Source organism: Lolium perenne, chromosome 2, assembly GCF_019359855.2.
Source record: "Lolium perenne isolate Kyuss_39 chromosome 2, Kyuss_2.0, whole genome shotgun sequence".
Lineage (NCBI taxonomy): Eukaryota > Viridiplantae > Streptophyta > Magnoliopsida > Poales > Poaceae > Lolium > Lolium perenne.
The window spans coordinates 125238035-125262458 of record NC_067245.2 but is presented as its reverse complement, the minus strand read 5'-3'; the positions used below and the strand labels follow the sequence as shown (position 1 = coordinate 125262458).

Here is a 24424-nt window from a genome sequence, read left to right as displayed (position 1 = left end):
GACACCGCCACCACGCCGTCGTGCTGCCGGATTCAAGGAGGAGCTACTACTTCCTCTGCCCGCTGGAACGGGGAGAAGGACGTCGTCTTCATCAACACCGAACGTGTGACCGAGTACGGAGGTGCTGCCCGATCGTGGCACCGTGATCAAGATCTTCTACGCGCTTTTGCAAGTGGCAAGTGATCGTCTACCGCAGCAACAAGAGCCTCATCTTGTAGGCTTTGGAAATCTTCAAGGGTGAGTCTCGATCATCTCCTCGTTGCTCCCGTCATCTAGATTGCATCTTGGCTTGGATTGCGTTCTCGCGGTAGGAATTTTTTTGTTTTCTATGCAATGAATCCCTACAGTGGTATCAGAGCCGTGTCTATGCATAGATGGTTGCACGAGTAGAACACAATGGTTTTGTGGGCGTTGATGCTTATGTTGTCTTTAGTTTGAGTACTTTGCATCTTTGTGGCATAGTGGGATGAAGCGGCTCGGGCTAACTTTACATGACCGCGTTCATGAGATTTGCTCCACGCTCGACATGCAACTTGTATTGCATAAGTGGCTTTGCGGGTGTCTGTCTCTCCTACTATAGTGAAGATTCAATTTACTCTTCTATTGACAACACTAGTATCACCGTTGTGGTTCATGTTCGTAGGTAGATTGGATCTTACTCGAAAACCCTAAACCACGTAAAATATGCAAACCAAATTAGAGAACGTCTAACTTGTTTTTGCAGGGTTTGGTGATGTGATATGGCCATAATGTGATGATGACTATGTATGAGATGATCATTATTGTATTGTGGCAACCGGCAGGAGCCTTATGGTTGTCTTTAAATTTCATGTTGAGTAGTATTTCAAAGAAGTTGTAATAGTTGCTACATGGGAGAACAATCATGAAGACGACGCCATTGACCTTGACGCTACGCCGACGATGATGGAGATCATGCCCGTTGATGATGGAGATCATGTCCGTGCTTTGGAGATGAAGATCAAAGGCGCAAAGACAAAAGGGCCATATCATATCACATATGAACTGCATGTGATGTTAATCCTTTTATGCATCTTATTTTGCTTAGATCGCGACGGTAGCATTATAAGATGATCCCTCTCACTAAAATATCAAGATAATAAAGTGTTCATCCTTAGTAGCACCGTTGCCAAGACTTGTAGTTTCGAAGCATCTCGTGATGATCGGGTGTGATAGACTCAACAAGTGCATACAACGGGTGCAAGCCAATTTTGCACATGCGGATACTAAGGTGGCCTTGACGAGCCTAGCATGTACAGACATGGTCTCGGAACACGTGATACCGAAAGGTAGAGCATGAATCATATGATTAATATGATGAACACTTTGAGTGTTCGCCATTGAAGTTACATCTTGTCTCGTGATGATCGGACTTGGTGTGGTGGATTTGGTTCGTGTGATCACTAAGACAATTCGAGGGATATTGTTTTGAGTGGGAGTTCACCTAGTTTTTAATTTTGTTAAATTAAAATTTGAACTCAATTTGTCATAAACTTAGTCTAAACTATTGCAAATATATGTTGTAGATATGGCGTCCCCAATCAATTTTAACCAGTTCCTAGAGAAAGAAAAGCTTAAGAGCAACGGTAGCAACTTCACCGACTGGTTCCGTCATGTGAGGATCTTCCTCAATGGCGGAAATCTGCAATATGTGCTTGATGCACCGCTAGGTGACCCTCCTGCAGAAACTGAAACCGATGAAGTAAAGAATGTTTACGCAACTCGGAAAACTCGGTACTCTCAAGTTCAGTGTGCCATCCTGTGCAGTCTGGAAACCGATCTTCAAAAACGTTTTGAGCACCACGATCCACATGAGTTAGTCAATGAGTTGAAAACTATCTTTGAGACTCATGCGGCCGTGGAATGCTATGAAGCATCGACACACTTCTTCAGTTGCATGATGGAAGAAGGCAGCTCCGTTAGTGAGCACATGCTCGCCATGACCGGGCATGCGAAGAAACTCAGTGACTTGGGAATAGTGATTCCTAACAGACTAGGGATTAATCGTGTCCTTCAATCACTGCCACCTAGTTACAAGAACTTTGTGATGAATTACAATATGCAGAACATGAACAAAGAGTTACCTGAACTCTTCGCCATGCTAAAATCTGCTGAGATTGAGATTAAGAAAGAGCACCAAGTGTTGATGGTCAACAAGACCACCAGTTTCAAGAAACAGGGCAAGTCTAAAGGCAAAAACAAGAAGAGTGGCAAGAAAGCTGCCACACCTCCTGTGAAACCTAAGACTGGCCCTAAGCCTGATGCTGAGTGCTATTACTGCAAGGAGAAGAGACACTGGAAGCGTAATTGCTCCAAGTATTTGGCAGATCTGAAGAGCGGCCTTGTCAAGAAGAAGAAAGAAGGTATATCTGATATACATGTTATAGATGTTTATCTTACGGGTTCTCGTACTAGTACCTGGGTATTTGATACTGGTTCGGTTGCTCATATTTGTAACTCGAAACAGGAACTAAAGAATAAACGAAGACTACTAAAGGATGAAGTGACGATGCGCGTTGGAAATGGATCCAAAGTCGATGTGATCGCTGTCGGCACACTTCCTCTACATCTACCTTCGGGATTAGTTTTAAACCTCAATAATTGTTATTTTGTACCCGCGTTGAGCATGAACATTATATCTGGATCTTGTTTAATGCAAGACGGTTATTCATTCAAGTCTGAGAATAATAGTTGTTCTATTTTTATGAATAATATCTTTTATGGTCGAGCACCTGAAAAGAATGATTTATTTCTGTTAGATCTCGATAGTAGTGATACACATATTCATAACATTGATGCTAAGCGAATTAAATTGAATGATAATTCTACTTATATGTGGCACTGTCGTCTTGGTCATATTGGAGTGAAACGCATGAAGAAACTCCATACCGATGGATTACTTGAATCACTTGACTTTGAGTCACTTGATAGATCTGAATTATGTCTAATGGGAAAAATGACTAAGACTCCATTCTCTGGTATTATGGAGCGAGCTACAGACTTGTTGGAAATCATACATACCGATGTGTGTGGACCAATGAGTGTAGCCTCGCGCGGTGGTTATCGTTATGTTCTAACCTTCACAGATGATTTGAGTAGATATGGGTATATCTATTTAATGAAACATAAATCCAAAACTTTCGAGAAGTTTAAGGAATTCCAAAGTGAAGTAGAAAATCAACGTAACAAGAAGATTAAATTTCTACGATCTGATCGCGGAGGTGAATATCTGAGTTATGAGTTTGGCATGCATTTAAAGAAATGCGGAATACTTTCACAATTGACACCGCCGGGAACACCACAACGAAACGGTGTGTCCGAACGTCGTAATCGAACTCTCTTAGATATGGTTCGTTCTATGATGTCTCTTACTGATTTGCCGTTATCATTTTGGAGTTATGCATTAGAGACAGTCGCATTCACTTTAAATAGAGCACCATCAAAATCCGTTGAAACGACACCGTATGAATTATGGTTTAATAAGAAACCTAAGCTGTCGTTCCTTAAAGTTTGGGGTTGCGAAGCCTATGTAAAAAAGTTACAACCGGACAAGCTAGAACCCAAAGCGGAGAAATGCGTCTTCATAGGATACCCTAAGGAAACTATAGGGTACACTTTCTATCACAGATCCGAAGGCAAGATCTTTGTTACTAAGAACGGAACCTTTCTTGAGAAAGAATTTCTCACTAAAGAAGTGACTGGAAGAAAAGTAGAACTCGATGAGACTGAAGAATCTTTGCTCGTTGATCAGAGTAGCGCAGTACCGAAAGATGTTCCTGTGCCGCCTACGCCGGCAATAGAGGAAGCTAATGATAATGATCATGAAACTTCAAACGAGATAGCTACTGAACCTCGCAGATCGACAAGGGAATTTGCCACTCCTGATTGGTATGATCCTTGTCTAAATATCATGATTGTGGATAACAATGATGAAGACCCTGCGACGTATGAAGAAGCGATGATGAGCCCAGATTCCAACAAATGACAAGAAGCCATGAAATCCGAAATGGGATCCATGTATGATAACAAAGTGTGGACTTTGGTAGACTTACCTGATAGCCGCAAGGCTGTCGAGAATAAATGGATCTTCAAGAGAAAAAACAGATGCTGATGGTAATATTACTGTCTATAAAGCTCGACTTGTCGCAAAGGGTTTCCGACAAATTCAAGGTGTTGACTACGATGAGACTTTCTCACCTGTAGCGAAGCTAAAATCTGTGAGAATTTTGTTAGCAATAGCTGCATTTTTCGATTATGAGATTTGGCAGATGGATGTCAAAACAGCGTTCCTTAATGGAGACATTGAGGAAGAGTTGTATATGGTACAACCCAAAGGTTTTGTCGATCCTAAAAATGCTGAAAAAGTATGCAAACTTCAGCGTTCAATTTATGGACTGAAGCAAGCATCAAGAAGTTGGAACCGATGCTTTGATAAGGTGATCAAAGACTTCGGGTTTATACAGTGTCATGGAGAGGCCTGTATTTACAAGAAAGTGAGTGGAAGCTCTGTAGCATTCCTGATATTATATGTAGATGACATATTATTGATTGGGAATGATATAGAACTATTAAGCAGTGTAAAAGGTTATTTGAATAATAGTTTTTCAATGAAAGACCTTGGTGAAGCATCATATATATTAGGCATCAAGATTTATAGAGATAGATCAAGACGTCTAATAGGGCTATCACAGAGTACATACCTGGACAAGATTCTAAAGAAGTTTAGAATGGACGAAAGTAAGAAAGGATTCTTACCTATGTTACCAGGCAAGGTCTTGAGTAAGACTCAAGGTCCGGCTACGGCAGAAGAAAGAGAAAGGATGAGTCAGATCCCCTATGCCTCGGCAGTAGGCTCTATCATGTATGCCATGCTATGTACTAGACCGGATATAGCACATGCTGTTAGTTTGACTAGCAGATATCAAAGTGATCCAGGAATGGAACACTGGACAGCGGTCAAGAATATCCTGAAGTACTTGAAAAGAACTGAGGATATGTTTCTTTGTTATGGAGGTGACCAAGAGCTCGTTGTAACAAGTTACACCAATGCAAGTTGGAACACTGATCCTGATGACTCTAAGTCACAGTCTGGGTACGTGTTTATATTGAATGGTGCTGCAGTAAGCTGGGCAAGCTCGAAGCAGTGCACGGTGGCGAAGTCTTCAACAGAATCGGAGTACATAGCGGCTTCAGAGGCTTCATCAGAAGCGGTATGGATGAAGAGGTTCATTGTAGAGCTCGGTGTGGTTCCTAGTGCATTGGACCCATTAGTCATCTACTGTGATAACATGGGTGCCATCGCCAATGCACAAGAACCAAGGTCACACAAGAGGCTGAAGCATATCAAGCTGCGTTATCATTCGATTCGCGAGTACATCGAAGATGGAGAAGTAAAGATTTGCAAAGTACACACTGATCTGAATGTAGCAGATCCGTTGACTAAAGCTCTCCCTAGGGCAAAGCATGACCAACACCAGAATGCCATGGGTGTTAGGTACCTTACAATGTAATCTAGATTATTGACTCTAGTGCAAGTGGGAGACTGTTGGAGATATGCCCAAGAGGCAATAATAAAAGTGGTTATTATATATCTTTATGTTTATGATAAATGTTTATATACCATGCTATAATTGTATTAACCGAAACATTGATACATGTGTGTTATGTAAACAACAATGAGTCCCTAGTAAAGCCTCTTAACTAGCTTGTTGATTAATAGATGATTAGTTTCATAATCATGAACATTGGATGTTATTAATAACAAGGTTATATCATTATATGAATGATGTAATGGACACACCCAATTAAGCATAGCATAAGATCACGTCATTAAGTTATTTGCTATAAGCTTTCGATACATAGTTACCTAGTCCTTATGACCATGAGATCATGTAAATCACTTATACTGGAAAGGTACTTTGATTACATCAAACGCCACTGCGTAAATGGGTGGTTATAAAGGTGGGATTAAGTATCCGGAAAGTATGAGTTGAGGCATATGGATCAACAGTGGGATTTGTCCATCCCGATGACGGATAGATATACTCTGGGCCCTCTCGGTGGAATGTCATCTAATGTCTTGCAAGCATATGAATAAGTTCATAAGAGACCACATACCACGGTACGAGTAAAGAGTACTTGTCAGGAGACGAGGTTGAACAAGGTATAGAGTGATACCGATGATCAAACCTCGGACAAGTAAAATATCGCGTGACAAAGGGAATTGGTATCATATGTGAATGGTTCATTCGATCACTAAGTCATCGTTGAATATGTGGGAGCCATTATGGATCTCCAGATCCCGCTATTGGTTATTGGTCGGAGAGAGTTCTCAACCATGTCTACAAAGTTCGCGAACCGTAGGGTGACACACTTAAGGTTTGATGTTGTAATAGTAGAACTTGAATATGGAATGGAGTTCGAAGTATTGTTCGAAGTCTCGGATAAGATCCCGGACATCACGAGGAGTTCCGGAATGGTCCGGAGAATAATATTCATATATAGGAAGTCATTTTATAAGTTTGAAAATGATCCGGTGCATTTATGGAAGGTTCTAGAAGGTTCTAGAAAAGTTCGGAAGAAATCACTTTGGAAGGTGGGACTCCACCATGGCCGGCCAACCCTAGGGGGTGGAGTCCCAGGTGGACTCCACCTAAGGTGGCCGGCCACCCCCTCCCAAGGAAAGGTGGGAATCCCACCTAGGGATGGCACCCACAGGGTATGGGTACGGGTAGAGCCATCCCATACCCGTACCCATCACCTTTAATCTTACCCGTCACCCGTACCCATACCCGTCAATGGGTACAAGTTTTTCCCATACCCGTCACCCGGCAGGGTAAATGGGTACCCGCGGGTAAAAATACCCGCTCTTACAACACATCAAATTCTTCAAAAAAATATGATAGGAGGTGAAGCGATCCTAAATAGAGGTCTAATCCTCACTAATCTACCAACGATTATGAGACATAAAAGCGTGAGATTTATCCTAGCAACATGAAGACATGATTAGGGAAAAATTAAGTAGATTAAAATATTATAATGGCTCAATTGTTAATTTTAGATGGGTACATGGGTACGCGGGTATGGGTTCTATGATCCCATACCCGTACCCACTCTACCCGATGGGTATGATATTTTTCCATTTACAAACCCATGGGTAATATTTTGTCCCATACCCGTACCACTATTGGGTTTTTACCCGGCGGGTACGCGGGTCATGGGTACCCATTCCTAATCCCACCTCAAGTGGGAATCCCACCTTGGGTAGGTTTCATGTCATATGGAAGGTTTTGGTTTGGGGTCTTATTCGAAGACTTGTAGACCAACTCTTGGGTGTTCCACCTATATAATGAGGAGCAAGGGGAGGGGGCCGGCCACACCAAAGCCACTGTGGCCGCACCCCTCATAGTGGCCGGCCACCTCCCCCTCTCCCAAACCCTAGCCGCCCCCTCTCCTCTACCTCTCCCGCAACGCTTAGCGAAGCTCCGCCGGAGATCTCCATCGACACCGCCACCACGCCGTCGTGCTGCCGGATTCAAGGAGGAGCTACTACTTCCGCTGCCCGCTGGAACGGGGAGAAGGACGTCGTCTTCATCAACATCGAACGTGTGACCGAGTACGGAGGTGCTGCCCGATCGTGGCACCGTGATCAAGATCTTCTACGCGCTTTTGCAAGCGGCAAGTGATCGTCTACCGCAGCAACAAGAGCCTCATCTTGTAGGCTTTGGAAATCTTCAAGGGTGAGCCTCGATCATCTCCTCGTTGCTCCCGTCTTCTAGATTGCATCTTGGCTTGGATTGCGTTCTTGCGGTAGGAAATTTTTTGTTTTCTATGCAACGAATCCCTACACAGGTACCGAATGAATATTAGGTGCGGCATATATCGAAACTAGGTGCTTTATAAGATCGTGTGTATTATACTTGAGGTACTGATAGGCGGAAATTCAATTCGGCTCCCGGGTGCATATGCTCCCTCTACCAACAAAACATATTTTAAAGTGTGGAAAATTTTTGACAAAAATTTCTACATGTACATCTCCACAATATATGTGTGTGCGTCAAGTTTCACGAAAAAATAATATGTTTTGTGGCCTATGTAAAAAAGAGAAAACTTATCCTGTGAAAAGCATTATTTTTAGCACTGAATTTTGTCTTTTTTACACACATCACATGATAAGTTCATTTTTTATGAAATGACTTTGTGAGCGTGTAGCACGTGAAGATGTACGTGCGAATTTTTTGTTTCAATTTTTTTGAAATTTAAAATATGTGTAAGATGTATTTCAAAATATAGGGAGCATATGCTCCCATGTTCCAAAACACCACTCTCTACTGATAGGACCATATATAAATGTACGCCTTAAATTGAAGGTTGGTGCTGGAGTTCAAATCAGATAGTGCACATGCATTTACTATGCATATTATCATTTCACGTGTCAGTTGTCTTCTAGAGTTTTACTAAAACATACTGATAGTGTCAACCGCGACTTGGACGCGTCTCCTCTCCCGCTACAGTAGAGGCGACTTTCTGGAACCCCCGAGCAGATCCACCCTCTCGTCGTCGATTCGCCGGGTCCCCTGTCCTCCGCCGGCCGCTGCGCCGGCGGGAGGATGGGGGAGCCTCGTCTCGTGTGTGTGTACAGGGTAGGCTCTGCTGGGACCCTGGCCGCCGGCGTTTTGGAGTGGGCGGCGCGGCTGGTCTTCGTTTTGCAGGTGGTGCTCGTCCCCTCCAGCGGTGGAGTTCTTCGGAGCGCCATGGCGGAACGCCTCCTCGTCCGCGCTCGCGGGTCCCGGTGGACGATGCGTGCGTTTATCCCCCTCTGGATCTCGACGCGGCGGATCCAGTTGACAATCCCGAAGCCCCTGATGTTGGATCAAGACGGCGTTACCGGCGGAGCAGAGTGGAGGCTCCCCGGAGTTCGAGGTCCGGTGACTACCCCGCCGCCTGGGGACATCTTCCGATCCAAGGCTTGTGCGAAGATGCAGCGGCGGCCCGCCACCGGCACGTTCTTCTCAGCGTCGGCGATGCTGTTTTGCAGAAAGGACCTGTGTGTAATTTCTAGCTTTCTGGTGTTCTTTTCTGTAACTCTTGTTTCAATATAATCATCAGTGGTTTCCTCGCAAAAAAAACATACTGATAGTACTAGAACGTGGCAACCCACTCAAGATAGAAAACTTGATACGTGGGATCTAGCATAAGGCAAATCTGAGCATTAACTAATTAATTTAGATGGGGCCCAATAGAGAGAAGAGCAAACCCACTAACCAAGCTCTCCTGAAGAAAAAGAACGAGAGTATGACTGCCACGGGATGGGAGCTGGCTGCAGCTCGGAAGAAAAGAGCAACAGGAGACTACTAAGCACCTTCTTTATCGTTGAACGGTACTGGCCCATTCGAATGGTGCAATGATAATTACAACCGGCCTAGCAGTCACGTTTAAACCGTAAACTGCCAAAATAGGAGATGAGTTGACCTGCCGGACCTGCCAAAGCCTCTAACTTTAACATCTTTGGAGTTACTCGCTCTATTTAAACTCCATGTTGGACTGTGGCCCAAAGCACTGCAGCCTAATCTGAAATGGAACGAATTTGAATTCACACCGTCACCCACAGCCATAGGTAGTCTAGAAATAGAAATGCAATTCAAATTTCTGCATGCCCACAGGGGTCATGTCAGACTTGTGGAGAGAGAAATCCGCTTTCACTCATTTTCCAAAGCTCATACTAGAAGCTAAAAGGAGAATAAAAGTACTAATCTCAAAGCATATGGACGGTGATGATAGCATACACCGGGGTAAGATTGATATATATATATATATATATATATATATATATATATATATATATATATATATATATATATATATATATATATATATATATATATATATATATATATATATATATATCAATCTTCATGGCATTCACACTTGAATCCAGCACATGGATACACGCAATACCTATGGAACATTCCTTCATATAAAACACAATAAAAACATTAGTCCAAAGAGGATTGTCATTAATTACCAAAAATACACTTATGAGCAATGTACCCTTACACTAGGTTAGCTAAATAAGATCCAAAAGGTAGGATCTAAATTCCTAATAACATTTGGCAACATGTCGTGGTACTCACATTGCCTAGAGATATAAAAAATGAGTCAACTTCAAAGGACAACCCTATCTAACAAAATATGCGTGTTTCAAAAGTAAAACTATACATTGGACCACATCACAGATATCACAAAAAAATAGAGTGACATTAGCTGAATTTTGTCCCACCACGAATGAAGTAATCTTGCACATTGTATCATTTCTTGAAAAGTTTACTGTAATTCTATTTTTTTTCCAACACCCAAGAGATGTCGCAATTTCACACAAAGTAGTATCATGCGGCCTTATATTGGTGCAGAGTCTTACATGAATCTCACAACCAAATTGTTATATGCTAGCACGTAAGTAGCTATTATCTAACAAGTAGGTGTTAACAATCTGGCAATATTGATTAAAAACTAGGTTGTAAAAATATGTTAACATGGGATGGAATTTTGAAGATCTCGTTGTGCCTAAGCCGATAGTGAAAGCGAAACATCAATGGGATATACGATTTATCAAGATACTCCATCCGTTTCATTGAAATAAGGTCTATAAATTTAGTCAAAACTCAACATCTTCTAAATTTGACCAATATGTAGATAAAATGTGAAAATTTATGGTACCAAATCAATATTAGTCGATTCATCGTAATTAAAATATATTTTCATAATATATTTGATTCATGTTGTAGATATTTATATTTTCTTCTCTATATTTATTCAAAATTTGTAAGATTTGCTTTTGGCTGAATTTATAAATCTTATTCAGCGAAACGGAGGATATAAAATATTTTGAAGTTCGACAACGGACATAAGATTGGATTTATTTGCATGCATAGGATAGAGAGGTGGGATGGCAGCACATGGAAACTAATTACTCACATGTATGTGAGTAGGAGGACTAATTTATGTGTGTAAAAGACTAATTAATTTTATGCATGCATGTGAGAAATAGTAGGTGTCTACACGGAAAATCAAATATGCTGCGTAGTCCAGTTTATCTTTCAAATGAAGGTGTAACAACATTGGTCAACCAAAAATAAGGTGCTCTTTCAACTTCGTTTTCTCAATTGAGTTGTTTCTCAAGAATGTACCTTGAAAGGTGCATTAATCATATAGAAGAGAGATCCAAACGGCTCAAAGAACACCGTAGAACGGCAAGTCCGCTGCAAATAAGATGTGGCAGATCCTCAAGAATTCAAAAGCCTATCTCCTACCATCCACCAAGGCGACAACATCTCCGAGAAGACGAACATCTCACTACTGAACAGCCTAGCTAGGCATGATCTATCATATTCATCCTTGATCCCGGTCTTCATGGGCTTCACCTCTGACCTCGCTCCGTTGAACAATGAATCAGAAAACTAGGATGATGGTTGTCCACAAGGCCACATTGTGATGTCGTAGGGTAAGGTCGTCGTGACGCATAGTTACCTAAGGGAAGCGAGGTTGGTCACCCCCAACGTTGTAACACCCAAACCATACCTCTTGCGCCACGACACAACCCACTAGAAGAGGAACTCTTTACTGCCACATAGAGGAAATTTGCTTTTAAGTGCCACGAAGATGAATCTCAATTTAAATACAATTGCAGTTTGTTCACTAAGTTGTAGCATAGTAATCATAATGACTCTTGTAACTAAACCAAAGAAATACAAACTCTCTTTCATTTTCTTTTGACTTTTGCGCTAAGGATAATGGATGTCAATCAAGTAAGAAAATGCATTTCCACTATCTGAGGAAAAGGTGAAGAATTGCAATTTATTGAGCTTGTAAGGCCCGTTGATGTTCCCGAGTAAGGGTATAAATAGGCCTATAAGTAGATCATTTGCTATTGCAATAAGGGTTGCTCGCCTTTTCTTTTAATGGCTTGGGTTTGCCTCAAACTATTGGGGTTTTGTTCATTTCTTTATGCATATCAGGATCCTATCAGCTTAGGAATTTGCTGATGCAGTTGTACGAACTTTAGGAAGGAGGAGTCCACTTTCTAACAAATGAAACTTCAGAATAATACCATTTTAATACTATGAAAATGTAGTGTGGATTCTCCCCATTGTTTCGCCTCAGGTTTTGGAGATAATAAACCTGTACTTGGACTAATCATTCCTCAAAATTATAAACCTGAAAATGACAAGCAATGGCAGTTGGTACATTGGATAGGAGGGAGCAATAGACGGCTACGTGGACATAGACACGTAGACCTGTACCCTGACGTGGACATCAATGGAATTAGATTATTATTATAAACTATAATAATCAAACTAAACTGAAATCCCGTCTCCATCAGACTGTGGTCTCTTTGGCCTCTCCGGGAGCCGGCGGCAGGCTTCCCCCAAGAAGGAAGTCCTCTTTGCCTCCTCCGCCGAAGCCCTTTGCCTCTATTCTCTCCGTCGGCCTCCTCCGTCTCCTTCTCCTTTCTTCTCGTGCTGTTCGGTACGAACGTGATTCCTTCGGTTGGAAATCAAGGGCGGTTCGCTAGCTTGCTTGGACTGCTTGTTCTTCTTTTTCTTTGTTTTGAAGAATCGAATCCTCTTGAAGATAAATCTCATTTGACCTCATCAGAATCTGCCTACAACTGGAATAGCTCCGGTTTAATTTTCGAAATAAATCGGGGATTCGGCCATGCCCCGTGGCAAGTCTGCCCCCGGCGGCAACTTGTTTTACCGGAGGAAGCAGTCGTGGCGCGCCGATGAGTTCGTAAACAAGAGCACCCTGCAGCTGGTGAGCACCTTCTTCATCATCTCGCATCAATTGCAATCAGTTTCCACTTTCGAGTCAAAATCGGTCTGGAGACATTGTTTATTGGGAATGTGGCAAAGTTACAATATTTCCTCGTTACCACATTCTCGAAGTTTAGAGCAAAATTGTAATATCGGTCTGGATTTCTGTTTTGTTTTGCGGGGGCATTTTGTTGATCTTGATATTGTTACCATGCCGAATTGCCAGTACTTGTTTGGCTGGTTACTAGTCTTCACAAGTTAAGGCTTTATTTAGTGAAGACATCAGATTTCTTGACCGGTACACTAACTTTTGAGGGGCTTCTGTTTACTTGGAAAATAATTATTCTTAGTTTTTGGTAGAGCATGTCGCATCATTCTCATGATATGATATGGATTTGTAAGATCATCATATATTTGTGACGAGCTGTTGGTTTTACCTGCCTCATTATCCATGTGTTTCTTATGATTTCGATGGAAACAACTGCAGCTAGATTTTGATGACGGCTCACCACCAGAATATGCTTGGAGAAGAAAATTAAGTAGTCATGCTAATAGGCTGAAGGAGTTCAATGTTACTTTTAGAGAAGCATTCAAAATGGTATGAAAAAATGCAATTGTCAAACAGAGATACTACCGTTGTTTTGTCATTCATCTGAAATCTTGCTGAACATGAACGAATTTTTTTTTTCTGACCATCAGATGAAGCTTGGTCTCCGGCTTTGGTCATATGTTCGGGAAGAAGCTTCTTATGGAAGGGTAATAGATCAGCATGCTGTTTTTTCTTAAACATTTTTCTAAATGTACTATATTTTGTATTAAAAGAAGGACACCGAGAAGGCACGAAATACAAACCAAACTAAAACAAGCAAAACAAATGAAAGAAAACAATACAAAAGAAAGAATACTGAAGCAAAAAACTGACAACTCTGACCAGGCAAAAGTGTAGCAGTAGCTGCTGCCACAGATTCCTGATCTGGGGGGCAGGTGTATCAAGTTCATGCGATTGCGCATTTTCATACCATCAAATGTTCTGTTCAGGGAAAGCCTTGTACCATTTGAGTGTGCTTTATTTATTGGTTCATTTTGATATGAATATTAAATTTATCAATTTACAGAAAGCACCAATTGATCCATTCACGAGAGATAGCAGCAAACCATCAGCTTCACAAGGAGTACCTCTCGGTGGGATGGGGTGTGTGCCTCACGATAAACACTTTACAGACATGCTTTCGCTGTTTCTGTTGCCAAATTCACTCCCTGTTTATTATTTATTCACTTTTGTAGGACTGGTAGCATATCAAGAGGTTTTAGAGGGGAATTCAAGAATTGGCAGATAACTCCTGGTTCATGTGAAATGTCGCCAGTGATGGAAAACCAATTTTCGGTAACTGAGACCTTTTACCCTGCTAACCATGCTATATCCTCAAATCATTCGAATATGTTATTTTCATATTTACCTTTCACAGTTTCTCTCTGTTTCTTTGCTTTATTACATGTCATGAATTTCAATCTTGAACAATACTTACTGTACTTGTTTCCGGTAAAACATTGCTAATCCACTATCTGTTTATCATTTTCTTGTGGTGTGTCGTGCACATTATTTTCAATGGTTAGACCAAGCTTTGAGCGAGGCTTAGGTCTAGGAAAACCACTTAGAAACAAATAAACTAAGATATTACAAAGTACTACAGGAGAAATACAGTTTATATCTGTCAAGTGATAATTATTCCACGAATGTTTTCAGTAGAAAGAATGGTTGACTGTTTGTAAATATGCAATTTGGCTGGTAACTAGTTTATATTATTTTTCTTTCCCAGTAGGGGCACTTCACTATGGCTATCTATCGAACAGTAGATCATTATTGAGAGCCCTCTCATTCTTTTACCCACTAGTAGATAGCTACACTGCTAGTTAAACTAAAATATACTGATGTCCAAATTGCTTGCGGGCATCAGATTTTGGGTTGTGGAGGTTTGATGAAAACACAGTGTGTCATAATGAAAAACTACAAATGCACTTGAAGGGTATTCTGCCTCTTTTGTGTTAAGTAAGCTTTCAGATGTAATTTTATGTGTATGCCTAAGTTCTTTGTTAGTGTGTTTGGCCAAGCAGTACGAATTTTCATTTAGAGCACATACCTCTTGATTTTTCCTTACTGCAATCTTTAATTACTGCAGATCTTTATAACTAGAGAAGGAGGAAGCAAAAAGTACTCCTCAGTTTTGTCTCCTGGTCAGCATGATGGTTTAAAGTATGATTTTTTGCCTTTTCAGACAACACATTCCTGATTTCATGATATTTTTTGTGTGTGACACCATCTATGCATGTTCTCAAAATATATGCATGTCTGAAATGTTTTCTTCAGTCTTAGTATGTAAAAAGTATATAGCAATCATTAACCTAGTTGGTTAGCATAAAGCATTATATAATTACTTATTTACTTATCGGATTTGCGGTCCTAGTACGATTTCTCCCATGAAGGCTGTGGTTCTTTTTCCAATACACCCTTATTGGCATCTAATGCATAGACAATTTCTGTTCAATTCAGTGAGCTATACGACAAGTATGATCCACGTTTTGTGTGGGTTCTTCTTTCTAACATCCTAATATCAGCTCTATCTTGAATGCATGTTTGATCATTTTATGTTTCTTGATTCAGAAAATCTAGCGATGATGGTATATCATCCTGGGACTGGAAATTAAGAGGCGATCGTTCAACATACCATGCTTTGTTTCCTCGAGCATGGACTGTTTATGATGGTAATGTTACTCATTTATTTTTATGAAAAATCACTCAAAGTAGTAAGGAGTTCATGATAACAACATTGCTTTAGTTTCTTGACCCATATCTAATAGTCAGGCATGCCCAATACCTGTATATGATGTTTGAACTTTTTCACATGTTATAGAATTATAACATACTCAGTGTTTTTTGTATGAATTATGAGGCACATCATCCAAGTTATTCAAACATGATACTGAGCCTCACAAGTTCTTACCCGTTTCATTTAAAAGGTGAACCTGATCCTGAATTGAAAATATCTTGCCGTCAAATATCTCCATTTATTCCTCACAACTACGAAGAGAGTAGTCTCCCTACATCAGTTTTTGTCTACACTGTAAGTTTTTCATTACTTGCAGAAACAATGTTTATTATGGAAAAATATCACCTTAATGTTTCAAATGTCTGAATCCTGAACTCGTGGCCTTTTAAGAATTTTTTGAGGGAAGCCTTTTAAGATTTACATGCTTGTAAACAGTCTAGCCCGATATGGATATACGCTACAGTAACAAACTGAGAGTGTCACTGTTCATTTACCTACTGCGGTGCGACCACCAAAATTTCTAGAGAGCTTTGATGTAGCATCTTGCTTTTGTTTATTAATAACTGCCGCCTATGTTTTTATGGTATGAAAATTGTGCAGCTAGTGAATACTGGAAAGGAAAGGGCAAAAGTGAGCCTAGTAATGACATGGGCGGTAGTAACTTCTAGTCTTTTACTCCAATGTTCTTACACAATGTTTCCCTTCTGTTTCTTAGATTTAATCATGTTCTATTCTTGATGCAATCGCAGAATTCTATTGGGGGGCTTTCACATCAGTCTGGCGGTCATGTAAATGAGCCATTCATGTCAGTAGGTCACTTAGTGCTTACTATTTACTCTATAACTCGTTGCCAATGTAGTGAAATGATTTTTTTTATGTTTGTCATGCAGAGGAGAAAATGGAATTTCTGGTGTTCTCCTACATCACAAGCAAGTCATCAACTGTTCATCATTATTTTCGCTATGGTTATTTGGCAGTATCCTTAAGCATTTCTAAGAAGTCCCAACTGCGTGTCGAGAAAAGAAGTCTCAAATGAAAACTAAGAGCTTCTAGGAGCCGATCATTGTTCGCAATAGTATTGCCACACTGCTTTGTTCTGAATCAGTTTTGACACTGATATTTTTTAATGTCTTCCCATCCTATATTTGTATTAAAAAAACACCCATAGATCTAGAAAAGATGCAATATGATTTTGCCAGATACATGAAGATCTTTGCTTTTTTTCGCATGTAGTAAAGTTTTTATGTATCTAACAGTTAATTATCCATTTCCAACACTGCAGGACTGCCAACAATAATCCTCCTGTAACATTTGCTGTTGCTGCATGTGAAAATCAAAATGTAGATGTCACGGTGCTGCCAGTGTTTGGGCTTTCTGGAGAAAGTTCTATCACTGCTCGGGAGATGTGGGGCACAGTGGTTCAGGTGATTTTTCCCTTTTGTTGTAGTCATTTAAACCCTAATGTACCTCCTCTTTTTGTTAGACCTGGTATCATTGGATGCTTGTGCAGAGAAGGGGAATTTTCTACGAACTGATTTGTTTGTTTGAAATATACGAAAACCTGCAAAAATATTGGATTGGACTCTAAATGTCTTACCATCTGATTTTTAAAAGGGTGGTTGCTTTGACCGAGATAATTTCAATGTTGGCCCCTGCATGCCTTCTTCGCCGGGTGATGCAGTTTGTGCAGCAGTTTCTGCTTCCACCTGGGTTGAACCACATGGAAGATGTACAGTTGTATTTGCGTTGGCCTGGTCTTCTCCTGAGGTTAAATTTAAGAAGGGAAGTACGTACCACAGGTAAACTTTTGTTTTCCAAACTTTCATTTTTGCTGATCATAATTCTAAGTCCAAATGAGGATGTACATATTACAAGGTGCAGTTGTTAGAAAACTTTCTTGATTCATTTATTCTAAACTTCAAACTGTACGTGACAACTTGTATATTCTGCAAACCACATTAGTGTTATTGTCCATCCTTACTGTAGCTTACTATTTACTACATAGAACATAATGATCTGCGACTGGAGAAACTCAAATGTTATCTCATGTTTTCTATTATAAAAATCCTTACTTGATAATTCTGCTATCTTTCCTACTATTTCTGTCTATATGAATATATATCTTGATCAAAATCCTCTGACCAGCTGTTTTACCTGTTTAGTAAAGCTTGATTTCGTGCTGTGTTGACAGGAGATATACAAAGTTCTATGGAACTTCTCCAAAGTCGGCTATAAACCTGGTGCAAGATGCATTGATGAGTATGTTTGTTTTGACAAATTGTGTCATAAATTTAGCATATATTGATTATAGTTTTCTACACAATTCTGGTTTGCTTGATTATTATATTCTACTACTGCTTTATGTTGGGATATATTTTGGTTACTGTATTACTTCTGAAAATCTTCCTATTGATTCCCATCTGACTAACAGAGTATAAGCATTGGGAAGAGGAAATTGATAAGTGGCAAACCCCAATTCTCCGCGATGAGAGACTTCCGGAATGGTACGATAAAATACTTGTGCATGAATCGCACTCATAACTACTTCACTACTTGTATGATTATTAAGGAAAAAGTCCACTTTGCTGCCCTGAACTATCATGAATATCCTCTTGACCCCCTAAGCCGCAGAGGTGTAGACTGAGCCATTTTTGTTTTGTTTTGTCTTGTTTTCTGTGTGCTGTAGGCTTTCTCTTAGCTATGTTTGGCTCTCTTCCTGTTCAATTCTTTTGCTTTGTCAGTTCCTGTGCATTTTGCGCCTTCTTGGCGACGTTTTGTCTGGGAGCATAGGGACAGATGTGTGGAGCCTATTATGGGAAAGTATGTCTCGTGCGACCTCATCTCAGGGAACTCAGCCACACAAACCTGCGAGATCCCGCACAGGAGCACATGAGCTTGTGTTCAAGCCTCCGCCACCACTCTTGTTGTCATCTGCATACTAGTTGTCCAATAAAATACCGACAAGAATAGAGTAAAGGGGAAAATTCCTATGGCAACCTGGAGTGCCAACATGGAGAAACCAACTACATAGTGGCTACAGATGTTAAACCAGTCATCACCCGTCCTCAGGGGTCATATGTGATCTGCTATTAGATGTCAGGTGGTTAAATAAAAAAAAATGTTCTGTAGTCAAGCTGAGACTCAATAGTTTTCCCTTCGGGAAGTAAGGTGAACATTTTTCAATTATTTATCACCTGGAATTTTAGCTTTCACTGCAAATATCTTTTTAGAGATCTTACTGTTTTGTGAACGATAAATAAATTTACGTGCTATATTGTACTTAATACTTGCAGGTATAAGATCACTCTCTTCAATGAACTATACTTTCTTGTGGCTGGAGGAACTGTTTGGATAGGTAATCATCTCTCCAGATGTTTGTTCCTGATTTTTGTTTTCTTCCTATTGTTAGGTTTTGATATACATGATGGGGTCGATTTTTGTGTGGTATTTTTAGAGATCATACACTATTGTACTATGACTTAGTAGTCTCACCTTGGAATGTCCTTGTCCAGACCTGAACTTCACGTAACAACAAATTGTTCTAATCTTTCTGTTAAGTGTCCCCCTTTTTAAGCACATTATTTGTTTTACATCAACAAAGAACAGTTAATGGAAATACAAAGTTATGTTTTATCCTCAAATCGTGAATACTCTCGTACAATATTCGTCATCAACTTCTACTCGGTTATTTCTTATTAGTATTCCACACATAAATAATTCTATTGCATCTTGAAGCTGTTTAGAACAAAAAAACACAATTTTCTCGCGGACTTGTTCTTATTGGTTTATATAGCAATTTTATGTCAAGGCTAATTTTCTTCCAGATGAAGAAAAATATATCAAATAATTTATTCAAGACCATGTTAACATGGTCTTAGCTTTGTCATACAAAACTCCACCGTGCTGATTTTTGGACTACATTAATCTTATCATACCTAATTGTATCTATTCTCATAATGGTGACAGTGCCATGTTAATATTATGTTGTTCTGATGTAGTGACCATTTTGTACTTTATGTGCATGTTGTTACTCCCAGACAGTGAACCATTGATGTTGGACGCTGATAAAAGTTCTAAGTCAAGTCTACCTGAGGATAGTGATTTGCCACTTCATAACAGCACTTGCAACTCTACAGTTCCACTTATTGGTTCTAGCCCGCTTGATTTTGATGACAAAGAAAATGTTGGGAAGTTTTTGTACCTTGAAGGAGTGGAGTACTTCATGTGGTGCACTTACGATGTACACTTCTATGCTTCTTTTGCTCTTTTGGACCTCTTCCCTAAGATTGAGCTGAGTATACAACGTGATTTTGCTAGAGCTGTTTTGCGTGAAGATAGAAGTAGAGTCAGATTTCTTGCTGACGGTACATGGGGCACACGTAAAGTAATTGGTTCTGTTCCTCATGATCTCGGAGCACATGATCCTTGGCATGAATTGAATGCATACAATATACATGATACAAGTAGATGGAAAGATCTAAATCCGAAGTTTGTTCTCCAAGTTTACAGGGATTTTACTGCAACCGACGACATGTCATTTGGCAAGGATGTATGGCCTGCAGTTTGTACTGCTATGGAATACATGGAACAGTTTGATCGTGATGACGATAGTATGATTGAGAATGATGGTTTTCCTGATCAAACGTATGATGCTTGGACTGTTCTCGGTGTAAGTGCCTATTGTGGTTGTCTTTGGCTTGCTTCCCTTCAAGCCGCAGCGGCAATGGCCCGCAGCCTTGGACATGCTGACTATGCTGAGAGGTGCATGGTGAAATTTGCAAAAGCTAAACACGTGTTTGAAGCCAAGTTATGGAATGGTTCATATTTTAATTATGACAGCGGAACAAGCTATAGTAGCCGCTCCATCCAGGCAGATCAGTTAGCTGGACAATGGTACACTGCATCATCGAGTTTGCCACCTCTGTTCGATGAGGACAAAATAAAACGCACACTTCAGAAAATATTTGACTATAATGTGATGAGGGTGAAAGGAGGACGTATGGGAGCGGTCAATGGTATGCATCCGAATGGAAAGGTAGACGAGACATGCATGCAGTCAAGAGAAATCTGGACTGGAGTAACGTATAGTTTAGCTGCAACGATGCTGCTCCATGGAATGGAGGATCAGGCTTTCACTACAGCGGAAGGCATTTTTCTTGCAGGGTGGTCTGAAGAGGGCTATGGGTATACCTCTTATTTCACTATTTAAGTTTAGTCCTTTGCATTTATTTTCTGGATCTAGAACCATGCTTTTCCCTGCTGATGGTTGCCCTATCTTAAATTCTCTATTCATTTCATAATGTCTCCAATTGCACTAAAAAACACCTGTTCACTGGTTGTTAGACATAACCATCGAGGGTCCTAATTTATTTGAGATAGCTGGATGTTGGATATAAAGATATAAGGACTTCCATACTATTGTACCTCATTTTTTGAGAAGGGAGTTTAGACTTTGGAACCCAATACTCAAAATGTCTGCTTATTGGTGTGGGCTCAAAATCGTAGACAATTCTGTAGTTCGTACTGAAACTACTATTGCAAGGGAATTGGTCGCAATTTTTTTATGTTGTTCATGGTAATAGGTATGGAATGTTTTGGCATCACACTTCTTGAATTTCTGCAACCACCAGCTTGTTGGATGGTATTAATAGAAAAACACCAAAATAGTTAACATGTCCTTTTAACCAGGTATTGGTTTCAAACTCCAGAAGCATGGACAATTGATGGGCACTATAGATCTCTGATATATATGCGTCCGCTTGCGATATGGGCAATGCAGTACGCGTTGTCTCCTCCAAGGGCGATACTTGAGGCCCCAAAGGTAAATACAATGGATAGGGCCTACATTTCTCCTAGCGCCCTCCAGTTTCTCCAGGATAGCGTCAGGAAGATAACTCCCAAGAAGGGCTGTTTTTGAACCAATTTGCTGAACTGTGGTTGCTGATTTGGTTAGAGATTTAGCTCAGTTGTTCCTGTACATGCATACATATATGTAAGTTTGTAAACCCTCTTCTTAAATAAATGCAGAGTTGTGATTCTCTTATGCAGAGGAAAGGTCATGTCTAGACTTCTCTTGTATATTATGAGCACTAGCAGCCAGCGTAAATTTGTATAGTACTGCATATAAGGGGAAAAAAGAAAATTTCGTGGGGTTACACATGCGAGGAACGAAGGAGATCGAGCCAGACATCCACAGCACTGCGAGCGTGGACAGGGAAACGGCCACGCCAGAGAGTGGCATCATCGCGGCACATCTTGCGGAGGAGCTGCAGCGAAGGGCGGGTCGCGCGGTAGACAGCGGCATTCCGCTGCCAGTGGAGAGTAAAGGCCGAGGCCATCTCCGCCGCAACCGCAACCGCGGCGGGCATCTGGACGAGGTGCAGGTCGTGGACGTGTGCATCGCGCGGGATCAGGACGTCGAGCAAAGCCCAGAATGGAGCGACCACGGGGCAGTGGAAGGCCATATGGCTCACAGTCTCGAGCCGTGCGTCGCGGAGAGGACATCCGACATTGTCGACGGAGAGGATGGTCTTGCGGAGGAGGACGTCGCGCGTGTGCACCCTAGACTGCGCCAGCAGCCAAGCGAAAAACTTCACCTGAGACGGCGCACGGCTGATCCAGATGAAGTCCGTCGACGGGGAGGAAACGCTCCGAACCGGAAGAGCTTGTAGAGAGCCCCAACCTAAAACCTGCCCTTGGGGCCCCGCAAAACGAGAGCAGCCGATCGTCATCTTTTTGAGAGCTCAACCGAGGCAAGAGTAGTCTCTAGCACAGCTAACTCGCGCTCTCCAGCCGCGTGAGCCGCGGGATGAGGATGTCGTCGATGCCGCGGCTAAGCGTGCCCACCACAGTCACCTCCGGGCAGGTGGTGTGGGTGTAGAGGAGCCGCAAGGACGTGGCGAGGGAGGCCAAGGAAGCCAGCTGTCGTGCCAGAAGGACATCTGGCGTCCGTCGTCGATGAACACGCACGTGACTTAACGGTAGAGGGGCACCAGGGAGCGGACGGCACTCCAGTGCTCCCCGGCATCGGCCGACCTGGAGTCATCAGCTACAGAGCCATCTTGCCCAGTGCCACACTACAACCAGTTAGGGGATCATTGACAATTTTACTTCGTTAGCGAATGTCCAAAAATTGTCACGGACACGTGTCTTTGATGGTTTCACAAACCGTGGGAAATCTCGCCTCACAGATTGCTCGGCTGACGGTTAGGGGATCCCGTCATGGATCCATGACGACCTGCCGAAGCCCAAAGCCCAGCCGTCCCGCATCGTCGTGATAGCGGAAATCCGTCATGCGGGCAGTACCCTTGGCGGAGACCATGGTGTCGGATATGTTTGACCAATGATTAAGGCGTCAGGCCAATGATTAAGGTATCAGTCTAGTCTTGTCGCGTGATGTCATCACACACTTGTCAAATTTGTATTTGCCACATGGGACAACTTTTTAGCAGAAGTTTGTCAATCGCAGAAGGACACGTGGCAACTTTGTACTTTTCTTTCGGATCAGTAAGGAATCGACAAGTACTCCAATTATACAAAGACACATGCTGCCTACGTGTGTCATGTTTTAGCTCGACACTTGTCGAATAACCGCTCGTGCCACGTGTTGAGACCCCATAGGGACATCTGTGCCAATTTAAAGTAGACACGTTGGCCAATTAGAAACAGACACGTGGCATTTATTTCGGCCGTTTTTACTGTTTTTGGTTTGGCTCATTATGCAGAAATTACAACCCATATTGTACTGCCCATGCTTTGGGCCTTCGCTCAGTGATCAGTGTACGACCCGTTATGACCTAATGCATCACATGTATTCTAGCCCAATTGTACATAAAGTAAGGCACATACAGTAGGCCCAGTCATGCGGCATAAATTAAAATTGATTATGGCCCAAATGATGATGGTAGGAGGCCCTTTCTTTTCACTGTTATAGGCTATCATGGCCCATTTAAGATGTACAAAAAACCCAGGAAAAGAATGCCACTTTACAAATTCATCCCAACAAATTATTACAACATGTTAACAGTGTCTCTCGCGGCCCACCTGCGCAGAACAAATCGGCCCATAAACATTCGGGCCCGATAGTGGCTCGCACAAACATGCAGAACAGAACACTACAGGATAAAAATATAGGCGCCTACATATTACAAGTAACATTTGCACTGTATCTAAAATAGAATACAATCTTAGTCCAACGAGCAACATCGGAATGACAGTTCAGTTAGCATCACCGCATCACCCAGGAGAGAAAAGATGATAGTTCAACCGTCGAAGACTGCACCACCAGGTCACCACGTTACCTAGGTTAGAATTTCTAACTTTGCTTGAGCATTATCTTGCGTAACTGCTCAATCATTGCCTCCATGATGGCGCGATTCTTTTCTCCTTCTTCTACCTTGCTACTAAGTTCATCCATTTGATCACGTTGACTGCTTACAATATCCAGTAGCTCTACGCTTCCCCTCTTCTCTATCTCCAGATTTGCAACCAGGTTGCTAATCTTTGATCCATAAGAATACACGAGCCCCACATTTCGAAGAAAACTAGGTTTGGATGTATTATTTGAGAGGACCTCAGATACAACCTGCACCTCACTCTTTTGTCCTTCATCTGATGTAGGTTCAGAGAGCTACTTTTCCATCCCATCCTTGGTTTGTAATTAAGAAAATCAAAGGTTATTAGAAGCAGCAGGATACAACATTCAACTTACATGGAGGCAAAAGCTTACTTACAACTACATCTTGTACTGCGGTGGAGAAGCCATTTTTC

At 41.4% G+C, this 24424-nt stretch overlaps 1 protein-coding gene across 2 annotated transcripts; it reads left to right on the top strand.

The window, feature by feature from the left end:
- Positions 1 to 12385: 12385 nt before the first annotated feature.
- LOC127333498 (uncharacterized) lies at positions 12386 to 21698 on the top strand. Of its 2 annotated transcripts, XM_051359876.2 has the most exons (19): positions 12386 to 12543; positions 12673 to 12831; positions 13318 to 13428; positions 13530 to 13586; positions 13946 to 14022; positions 14115 to 14214; positions 15008 to 15081; positions 15490 to 15590; positions 15846 to 15949; positions 16256 to 16309; positions 16405 to 16460; positions 16546 to 16584; positions 16938 to 17079; positions 17270 to 17454; positions 17847 to 17914; positions 18087 to 18159; positions 18949 to 19010; positions 19693 to 20839; positions 21344 to 21698. In XM_051359876.2, the coding sequence occupies exons 2-19, from the start codon at positions 12733 to 12735 to the stop codon at positions 21570 to 21572; spliced, it is 2778 nt and encodes a 925-aa protein (XP_051215836.1). In that variant the 5' UTR covers positions 12386 to 12543; positions 12673 to 12732; the 3' UTR covers positions 21573 to 21698. The 2 variants fall into 2 exon arrangements, with proteins under 2 accessions (XP_051215836.1, XP_051215835.1); XM_051359875.2 differs by having other exon boundaries at positions 12386 to 12831.
- The last annotated feature ends 2726 nt before the right edge of the window (positions 21699 to 24424 follow it).